The following is a 12,005-nucleotide window of genomic DNA, read 5'->3' on the forward strand; positions in this document are numbered from 1 at the left end:
ATTCATAATGCAAAACATTTTTTCACCAAGAAATTCTTTTTGTCTCTGTATGAAATTTATTAATATAAAAAAAAAGTTTATGATTTTATTATTTCAAAAATATCACTGCTTATCATAATAACAATGAGTTAAAAAAAGTAATTGGTAATAAATATTTAATGTTAATAAAATTGAGAACTCTGTTCTGACGGGTGGTATTTAATTTTTACTAATAAACACAATAATATGATTTCATTACATGCCAAACTCAGCAATATTAATGACGTAAGTAAATTATTTTTCATTAACTCTTAGAAATCATGTGAATAACATCAGCGCTTGATAAATATAACATCTACAAGTATTTTATGAAGATAGTTTAAAGACCGGCGGTTGGAGAGTTCTTTCAGCAGAAGAGTGGGAGTATCAGAACTGAAAGTTATAAGAATTGTGGCACACAGACCTTTGATCAGTCTTGTTTAAACTCTTTCTCAAGAATTACTGCTGTATTTTATAAAGGGATCAGGTATTTTGCTAAAATTTCCACTCAAAATATACAAATTTCCAATTCATTATTTAAAAATAAAATAATCCTGAATAAAATCACACAAAAAAATATTAGCAGTGCATTAATTACAATAAGATTAATTATTTTTATCATCAATACAATTACAATAATTATTGCATATAAATTATGAATATTTATTAAATAAATTATCCTTCACTTTTAGCGTGATTCCATTATCACGTAAATTATTCAAGGAATTAATTGCAGCACTTAATAAATTAATTTTAATTAAAAGGTCATACATTTAATGATAACATTAAATTCTCTTTAAGGAAGTGATAACATACACGATCATTTTATTTTACGTATGAATATAATTAACAATATAAATTAATTTTTAAATTTCATTAAAAAATTAAAAAATTTTTATACCCGTTAAAATATCAGCCTGAAATAATTTTTTATTTATTTTAATATCTACTGATATGAGAGTTAACATTTCAAAATCGATACTTTTTTTTCATTGCGATAAAAAAAATATATTGATAAATATAATACTTGTACAGTCAAAGTTGTTTGCGAACAAAAAAATATCGCAGTGAAAGCTTAACATACGTAGTATTATATATATTTATATATTGGGTCTACTCTATAAATATATAAACATGTTTTACCTGATGGAATAATTGGGATATGAATGAATTTTTCAGAATTTATAAATCAAAAACAAACATGTCAATCAAACTAAGAAGTGTTTTTATCAGTGATCCAGTCGATAGTTCATGTGCCGATTTATTAACCAGCCATGGGGTTCCAGTTACAACGAAATACAAACTTACAAAAGACGAATTAATAAAAGAACTGCAGGTAAAATAAATAAGACAATAATCGTAATGAAACATCTGTTAATAATACATTAAGTCAATTAAATTTAATAAAAGTATAATCTGTCGCAATTTATTACGTGCGTGTTCGCTGAGCTGAGATAATAAAATAAATGCAACAAAAAAAAATTTTAAATCGTCGCGGACAATTCAATTTTTTTACACGTTAAAACTAAACGAATTGCACTTAGATATTTAGTACAGCCCAGTATTAAAAGGAGAATAAAATATGTCGAGTGTATTTATAAGATTCGGAAGAAGAATTTTTTAATTTAAACTCTCCCGAGAGTATAAATTAACCAGAAGTTATTCCCACGTACGATTTATTAAATATTTTTATCACGGACTGTACTTTGCCCCTACTAATTTCTTTAACTTCACATATGCACACGTACAATCGACTATACATATGTAACATATTATTTTTTAATATAAAGTTAACTAAAATATTTTAACTCAAGTACTACAAGTTCACGAGTTCAAAAAATTTTCTAACAAGTTTTATTAGACAGCTTAAATATACGAAAGTTCTTCTTTAAAAAGATGCTCTGATGAAAAAACTTTTGAATATTTCATTTAGTTTTTTATGATTTGATTTTAAAAAAAAATCTATTTTTAATTTTATTAGATCATGGACTTTAAGTCAACATTTCTTACAGGCATACACAGAAAGTTAAATAGCAATGCGAGTAATTCAAACTTTTTTTTACGCTAAAAAATTGGGAGTACATACGAAGTGATCGTGGATTTTAATTCAATCTGCATTCACTCCGATTCAAAGTTTTAAAATTAAAGTGAGCTATTTTTAGGAGTGACTTTCACTCCGAGAGGATTAACTAAATAAATATCCACTTCTTACAGGGAAAAAAATAAATTTTAAAAATTAGTGTTTGAAATTATAACCCGGGTTATAACCAGATTATAATCCGTTAAACCGGATTATAAACCAGGTAACAAAATCAAACCATAGGGCCTGGGCTCGAACCAGGTCTGGCCCCATGGTCACCCCTAAGGCTTGGGGGTAACAAAATCAAACCATAGGACCTAAGCTTGGACCAGGTCTGGCCCCATGGTCACTTCCAAGGCTTGGGAATAGCAAAATCAAACCATAGGGCCTAGATTTGGTCCAGGTCTGGCCCCATGGCCATTTTCAAGGCTTGGAATAACAAAATCATACGATAGGGCCTAAGCTCGGTCCAGGTCCGGCCCCCTGGTCATTTCCAAGGCTTGGGAAATTACAACTGGCCCAAGGCTCGGCCAATTGATACCATTGGCAATTTCTTCCTGAGCCGAAACCCGGGTGTCAATATGGGGAATTTTAACATTCCAAATAATAAATTTTATCATACGTGTCGTCAATTTTCTAAATATCAGTTACGATGTTTAAAGTTCGAATAGTAATTTTTCTTGCATAGACAATAAATTTTCATACTTATCCTGTAATTATTCATGTTTTAATAAACGAAAAAATTACTATTTAGAATGATAATTTTTACTGATCACTATATCATTATATTACTTGTCGTTCTTAATTTCTATAGTTCATTTTTTTTCCGTGTATTCACTCCGGATTCATTCCTCGTTCACACAGCTAATTTTCTACAGTATAAAAATCATTAAATCCTAATTTATGCATAACAATTAGACTAGGTGAGATCTAGTATACAACTAGACATAGTATCCGACCTTAAGAGATCTCTATTTCATTCAAAATCCGTTAAGACATGTGAATCTCAACACAATGATTGATGTCTAATTACAACACGCCAAATCTGATTTAATTTAAAGCGATGCACGTGAGTCTGATAACAAGATGCTTCAGGAAGGTTGTTATGCAATTATATTCAAATACTAAGTATAAGGGTGTGTGAATAATTAGAATTTACGAATGATTCGTGTTGAATCGAATAGTAATATTCGATCAAAACCTCGATTCGAATAATTTGAACTTAGGAATCATTCGAAATATTCGCCAGTTTTTAAATTGTTCATAAATTTTTTAACTATTCGAAAAATCTGAATTATTGTAATAAATTTTTTTTATAATTTTCTACTCGTCAATTGAAGTTTTTATATTTTAAAATCGAAATTTAATTGAATAATGTGAAAATTTTCGAATAATTTTAATTGTTCGATTTGAACACTATTTTGCACACCTCCAATAATAAATATAGTAATGAGATTTTAAATAACTTTTTTTTTATATTTATAAAATTTTTTTATTTTATTTCAATAATAAATTTTACGATGAGAATTTAAAAAAAAATAAAAAAATTCATCTCAACTTACGAAGTATCTAAAATTAAAAACGTTAAAAATAAAACGGCGATAGTTAAACAAATAAATCTAAAAGAAATGATATATATATATATATATATTTTTATATAAATATGATACATGGTACTTAAACTTTTAAAGTAGAAAAAAAAGTATAATAATTATTTGACAATGAGATTTTTCAGTCTGATAACTCTCTGAGTAGATAAAAATAAAATTATAGGTTAACTTTGAAACTGATCGAAATTTGTTTTATTAAAGAAAAAACTATTTTACTTTCTATTATCAAAGCTTTGACGTGATTGCCAATGCTCAGACTTTTTTTCCAATTAATCGCATCGTTATAGTTTAAAAAAAAAAATAAGCTGGTACAGAGAAGATAAAAAATTAATTTTAATTGGTAAAAAATGACCAAGTGATCCTGATGAATTTTATCCCTCGTTATTATCTAATGAACGATCAGTAATGGAATATTGATTCAAGTAGAGTGCAGCTTAAGTTAATAATTACCGAGACAACTGCATGTTTTAGTTGATAGGATAAGTAAATATGAGAAGGGTCTATTTCATATAAAAAGGTTGTAATATTTATTTACGAACGTCATTAGCTCAAGTTAACTTTTTCCAAAACCTTATTCTTCATACTCTATTACAACGCATACTCTTCACGATACACGGAAAAAAATTATGCTCAAAATTTTAATAGTTTGTAGTTTATTTTTGACTTAAAATTAGTATATTTGTATACTAATATCGAACCAGGATCATTATATATTACAAAATGGCTATTATTTATATTAAAATTTGATACACATAGAAGAGCAAAATTTGTAATTTCGTATATTAAAATTAATATGAAAAAGAATCGATAAATTGGTATCTACAGTTCTTTATTACTATTCAAATAAACATAGAAAAATTTTAAAAATTTACCACTTATTCGATTTATGTATATAATAAATTAATTTATAATAACGAATAAATAACATTTTCTATTAATTATTAATCAATGGGATAGAATTTATAAAATAAGAGTTAAAAATTTTCGGTATTTTTACGAGCAAAAAATCAGTATCTAGTATACTAATTTTTCATTTTATTATTTACCACTTCTTTGATTTATGTATATTGTAAATTAATTTATAATGATGAATAAATGATATTTTAAGCTAATAATTGATCAGTGATATCGAATTTATAAAATCAAAGTTTGTAACTTTTGCAATTTTCGGCTGGAAAAATCAGTATCTAAGATACCAATTCTTAATTTGGCCAATCATTACTTTTTAATAGATGTATGCCATAAATTAATTAATTTTCACTAATAAGTCACGTATTTATATACCTAAAAGTAAAAAAATTTACTTACTTTTTGAAATAATTGATAGTAGTTTTTAGGATTCTACAAAAATGAGTAAACTACTTTGCACTAAGTACATAATAGTACTAATTATTGATAACAGATTCCACTTTTTACTATTATTTATTAATTTTTAATATTCTATTTTTTCCGTGTACCCATCTCGCGATCTACTAGATCCTTCAAATCACAACATTTTTTTTTTTGCATGTAGACCACTCAGCTACACCGTTTTTGTCATGTACCTGAAGATCGGAACGTTTTTCGCGCAACGAAAAAAAAAATTTATGTGATTTGACTGCTTGAGGGGTAGTTCGGGATGGCCTGCAGTTTTCGGTAGACATTCTACCGCGTGTACAAAAGATTTCAAAACTCTAGATCCAGTAAATTTCTTACTTTTCATTTTTTATTTTTGTTCCGATCATCAGGTCCATTTTTGGTCTGCCGATATTTAATGAATAATTAATTATATTTTCATCAGAACAAAATCACAAATTTATATTGATACAAAAATATATTTACAATCACGTGAGCTACATATTTTTATTATTTTCCGCTTAAAATCGATCTCTATTTATAGATATATGAACTATATATTATTTTAACTGATTTTTGAAAATTGATTAAATTATATTTATTTACTAATCAAATTTGTAATTAAAAATAATAGAAAGTACAAAGAAAATATTAAAAAAAAAAGTTTACCCATTTTTTTATGACTTATTTGTTCTAGTTTGCCCTTCAATTTAGCAATACATTGTATTGTAAACAAAAACCTTACGCATTATTATTTTTATTTTGTTTTTTTTTGTTAATCAATATTACACTCACGAAACTTCTATCCGTCCTGTCTAACCAGTTTCTCAGCTCATATTTATGAACCCGGGCCATCATACCGGTTTTTGAAATTATTCGGTCCATTTTAAACCTTGAAGGTTTCATACTTTACAACGTTTTCATATTTTATATACTGAAATTTTCCGGCTACTACTCTAATCATGAAATATTTATAGAACATAATTATTCAGACTAACGGGTCCATGAAAAAAAAATTTAAAAAAAGGTTATTTTCGTGTAATATTATTCGAACATAATATAAATATAGTGCGCATCAATTCAAATATTTAATAAAACTTTCTACGCATTAACAGCTAACTAATAATGGGATTTGTTAGCTTGCCGCGTATTGAATTTTAATGAAAGTTTCGTAGCGGCTAAACAACAATCAAACTTAGATGCTTTTACCACATTGAGGTTGATGTTGTAAAGGAGGGTGCGGGTGGATGTGGTATGTAGAGTTTGTATCCAGTGTTAAATATATGAGATGATATATATCGTCGTTCTCAGCAGAAAACCGCCGAACCACGTTTTTTATAAAATGATTTTTTTTGCATTTCCTGTAGTTACGTAGTACCCTTTACTACATATTGGAATACCCGCCACTACAATGTTTTACTACAATATTGTGGCTAGACCCGTATGAAAATAACATATATGGTCAAAATATATGTAAAAATATATGATAAATATCAGAAAATATATGTGGCCAATTTAACTATATTTCCTGATATATTTTTATATATATGTCATTATACAAAATATATATGTCAATCATATACAAAAAATATATTTTTATCATATATGAAAATATATATTCTTGTCATATACGAAAACTATATTTTTATCATACATAAAAATATAAATTTCTGTCATATACGAAAAATATATTCTGATCATATATAGAAACATATATTTATATTGTGTATAGAAAAAGAAGATTCTTATTTGTATGACCAACTCCAATTAAATTAGATCTAAATTTTAATATGCTCTTTAAATTGCAGTTAAAATTTTAAAAATTAGTTAATTTGATGCAAATATGTATATCCATATACATATGCATACACCGAATAAAGTATATGCTTAAATATAACAGAGAAAATATATGGTGCCATATATAATATAAATTATATGCTACCATATATTTCATTTCATATAAAAATTCTATACTTTTTAAATATAAAAGGAAATATATCAATACAATATATTATAAGGTACATGTAAATGTATATATAGCTTAATATAAAAAAACATATGTTACATGTATGAAATATCACTATATGATTTTTTATAATATACAATATAATATATCATATATTTTTTTGTTGCAAACATATATGATTGTATATATTTTATCCATATATTGTTTTTTCATACGAGGTAGAACCAAAATTTTTTTTCCGTGATATTTATCAATAGTTTCAAATAAATCTATTTGTTTGAATGAAATCGAATGTTTTCTCAGTGCAACCAAAAATGTAAGAGAGAACCGTTACCTTCTAAAATAAAGATGAAAAATATTTTATACATGCAAATTATGAAAAAAACTTTATTCTGAAGTAAAATATCTACATAGTATTCATATTTATTTATTATTATTTTTTTTTTTTAATAAAAAAATGACTTTTTTAAATTTTATGAATAGCGATAACCATATTATTGAAAACCACTTTTTTTTCATTTATTAATTAATGAAAATAAAAAATAGAACATGATAAGTCGAGTTGCATAACTTTTTCTAATAAAACTCATCTTTTGAAGAGGGATAATATCAAGAATTTATTTTGTTTTTAATTTTAAAATATTTTAAAGTATAAAGCAAACAATTTTAGTAATATGATGTTAAAAATTGAATCAAGCAATGTGAGCTTTTATCTATCTTTTTATTATTTTTTTTTTTTTCTACAAGTTTTCTCCAAGCATAGATCCCATTTAATGAAAAATTTATACCTCATACATGCATAAAAATTTGGGTTAGATATTAAAGACGCTCTAATCGTTTAGCAGATAGTAAAAATGAGAGAGAATTTTTCGACCCTCGCTTTATGAATTATTTATGAAATTTAAAACAACTTTTAAATTCTATAAAAAGTTACGTTTCATGATAAAATTACACATCGGCGTATAAGTTTTAATTAGCTTTACTATATTATTTAATTAAATCGTTTCGCTTAATCATTATAATAATTACTTGTAAAAAATTTCTTGTATTAATGTTATGTATATATACATATATTTTTTGAAACAATTCATTCCATACGATAACAATAAATCAACGTGTTTTTGCAGAATCATGATGGTTTAATCGTTCGTTCAGAAACGAAAGTTACCCCAGAAATACTTTCGGCAGTACCTAATCTTCGTATTATTGGACGTGCCGGAACAGGAGTTGATAATATTGATCTCCAAACTGCTACACGTCATGGAATAGTTGTTCTTAAGTAAGTTTTTTATTATGACGAATGATTAAAAGTATGAAAATCTGAAAAACGGTTGACCCTATAGGCCAACCCCAAAACTTCCTGCTGTTTCTGAGCTCGAAAGTTCGAAATTGTTTGTAAATTTTTGAGCTCTTTGAGTTCAAAAAAAGTTTGGTCTAAAAAGAAAATCTATTTTGCTGAAAAAAAGTAATTTTTGTTCGACGAAATCTTTAGAAAATCAACAGTAACTTTTTAAAACTTGGCATTGATTAAATTTTGAAGCAAATCGATCCAGAGGTTCACGAGTTTACCAAAAAAATCCTAAAAAAAAATTCATTTATTTTTATATATCGTACAACTCGTAAACTACTCGACCGATCGACTTCAAAATCAAATCAATTCTAAGTATTGGTGAGTACTTTCAAATCGCTTGATTTGTTCCAAAGATATCGTACGACCAAAATTAGTTTACACCCACGCACACACACAGACGTCCACCCGGAAATAGTCAAAATTACTTCCTAGGACCTCAGAACGTCAGAATCTGACGAAAACTCGATATTCGAAATCGGACCGAAACCAATAACTTTCCTTTTATTGAAAATTTAAAATTTTCATAGCGGGAAGTCAAGAACTATGAACATATTTATTGTTTATATAATATTCTTATTTTCAGTACACCTGGAGGTAATAGCATTAGTGCTTGTGAATTAACATGCGCATTTATATCAGCACTTGCAAGAAACGTTCCTCAAGCAGCTCAATCAATGAAAGAAGGCAGGTGGGACCGTAAACTATACTCCGGATTTGAATTGTCAGACAAGACTCTCGCAGTTCTCGGTTTCGGACGTATTGGCCGTGATGTAGCCCTCAGAATGCAATCATACGGAATGAAGATTATCTGCTTCGATCCAATGCTTAGTGCTGAAGCTACAGCGAGCGTTGGTGCGACAAAATTAAATTTAGAGGAAATTTGGCCAATTGCTGATTACATCACCGTTCATACTCCGCTTATTCCTCAGACACGAAGTTAATATTTTTTTTTTCCTATTGATTAGTTATTGAAGTATGTCATTAATTTTGATTTATTTACACTTTTTCTCGCTTAGATCTTATCAATGCCAATACTTTAGCTAAATGTAAGAAAGGCGTAAGAATAATAAACGTCGCACGCGGTGGAATTGTCGACGAAGAAGCGCTTCTACAATCTATTAAATCGGGTCATTGCAGTGGTGCTGCACTCGACGTTTTTACTGAAGAGCCACCAAAAAATCCTACAACTTTGGAACTTATTAAGCATCCGCACGTTATTGCGACGCCTCATTTAGGTAACAAAATATTCTTATGCCCATAAATTAAATTGTAATATTTAGATAATATTCACGGAAATAGTTTTTTTGTAACCTCGAGATAAGATAACTTATGGTAACAAATTTCCGCCTTAATATATGGATAACGAAACATTTATTCTGATTACAATGTTTTTGTAATGATAGCAAATTATTTGATGCGCTTAGAAATGGTTTATAACTGTAACAAAACTGTAGCGTTACACTAAAAAATTGAGTTGTTGAAGAAACAAAAGGAATTTGTAGCAATTAAGTAATTTTTTGTAATCATTAGCTAAGAATAGTTACGATAACAAATGCTGGCTTTGAAATACGGCGATATTTTTATTATTTATATCATGCATTTTCATAACAAATTCACTTCTTAACTACAACGTAATTTCGTTTGTTACTACAGTCGGGCCTCGTTATAAGACTAGTTCGGGACGGTAGGGGAAAAAATTCTTAAAATTGAGGTTCCCCCACTATTATGCTGAACAGCGTTTGCGCCCAAGCCTCGCTATAAGACTATCGCCGTTTTGCGTTTTATTTATCTATTTGGTTAAACTCTACTCTATTATACAATGCATCTATTTTATGTATAATCATAAATAAACAGAATTTCGTCGTTCTTTTCTCTTAATTAATTACGTGAACATGAAATTGTAAGTATTATTTGTGAAAATAAATTACTTAATCTTCAATTTATATGTATGTATATTTTATCTCGGTTTTAGTTGTACTATTCGTTAGTCTTATATAGCGAGATTTCGGCGCAAAATTTTCATTGAGTTGATGGTGGGGGAAGCGTTCTGAGCGAGTTTTTATGAATTGATGGGAAGAGTCTTACAACGAGGTCCGACTATATAACAAAAACTTTAGTTATCCCGTCTTTTGTTATAACGACGAAACCCTTTTTTTTTGTGTTATAGGTGCAAGTACAGAAGAAGCTCAAAAACGTGTAGCAGTTGAAATAGCCGAACAATTTCTAGCTATTTCTGGTAAATCTGATAAATACACAGTTACCGGAATAGTTAATGCTCCTATTTTATCAGCGGCAACATCTGACGAGAATAGATCGTGGATAGAACTGTCGAAAAAGTTAGGCCGATTAGGCGCACGTTTTCTCAAAAAAACCACTAATCAGCGACTTTCCAGTGTTCCTGTTGAAAGTCAAACTGTTGGTATGGGCATGCTTGCTAAAAAGTTTGTGCATACTGCGGTTCTTGTTGGACTACTTGAAGGTCAAACTAAAAATGGACTAAACTTAGTAAATGCTCCAATGTTGGCGAAAGATGTCGGTGTTGAGGTAAAAGAAAGTCACATTGATGGAGAAGTTGATGCAGTAGTTGTAAAAGTTGGTCCACACCAAGTTAAAGGTACGTTCATTAATTACCATTCAATTTATGCAAATGATATATTATTAAATTTTTAATTATCATAAATTATAATAAATTTATAATACGTTTTTTTTAGGAACAGTTCGTAATAATGATCACGTACTGCTGTCAATTGACAATAATACTTTCGAAAATGGTATTATTTTAAGAAATTATATGTCATTTTATCGATCGACTGGACCGGAAGGTCTTGTTAATATTGTTAACACATTTTCATCAAAATCTGTTATTATAAACAGTATTAATGCGAACGGAAATTGGCTTGCTATTGAAACTAATGAAGATGTAACTATTCCAGTAGAAAATATGGAAAATTTATAATATGTATTTTCAATACACAGCAAAAAACTTTTCCAACAATTAATATACAACTGTGTGTTAAAACAATATTTTACGAAATTTTTTATGTTGTTCTAACAGTATTCATTTGTGTAAAAAAGCTAACACAAAAAATGTTAAAAGTAACATAAGAAATGTTAGTATTTTTTGTTACCGGTTCTAAAATTTTTACACACTTAAATGTTGTCTGCAACACGTTAAGTTGATTTAACATTTTTATTGGTGTTATTTTGATACTTGTAAAAACTGATGTATATACAAACTTAACAGATAACTAGCCTATCAAAAAAATTAATGTGGGATTGCATGGGAATCTATAGGAATCCATATAGAAAAGTATGGATTTATGTAAGAATCCATAGGAATTAATGTAGGAGTGTACGGATTTATATAAGAATCCATGTAGAAAACCATAGGTATCTGGATTCTTATAGAAAATCGTGGGATTCCCCTATAGAAACTTCACATAGGAAACTGAGTACTGGGATTCTCATACAGGAACTTGGATATATGGATTTCTTGGTGGGAAATTCATACAGGAATCTGGATTTCTATATAAATAATTTCTATAGAATCCGGCGTATCTGGATTTCTATGTCTATCATCTATTGATATGCGTATAAAAATAAAACAACAGATTAATATTCTTATACGAAACCATATGGGAATCC

General features: G+C 28.0%; 1 protein-coding gene across 1 annotated transcript; it reads left to right on the forward strand.

Moving 5' to 3' along the window:
- The first annotated feature begins 351 nt into the window (after nt 1-351).
- Nucleotides 352-11,781, forward strand: LOC130670975 (hydroxypyruvate reductase). The gene is made up of 7 exons (XM_057474621.1): nt 352-505; nt 1,198-1,354; nt 8,137-8,288; nt 8,944-9,296; nt 9,377-9,595; nt 10,528-10,974; nt 11,072-11,781. Exons 2-7 carry the CDS (start codon nt 1,220-1,222, stop codon nt 11,314-11,316), a joined length of 1,551 nt encoding a protein of 516 aa, XP_057330604.1. The 5' UTR covers nt 352-505; nt 1,198-1,219; the 3' UTR covers nt 11,317-11,781.
- The last annotated feature ends 224 nt before the right edge of the window (nt 11,782-12,005 follow it).

The sequence above is a fragment of the Microplitis mediator genome, chromosome 7 (genome assembly GCF_029852145.1).
Source record: "Microplitis mediator isolate UGA2020A chromosome 7, iyMicMedi2.1, whole genome shotgun sequence".
Classification (NCBI taxonomy): domain Eukaryota; kingdom Metazoa; phylum Arthropoda; class Insecta; order Hymenoptera; family Braconidae; genus Microplitis; species Microplitis mediator.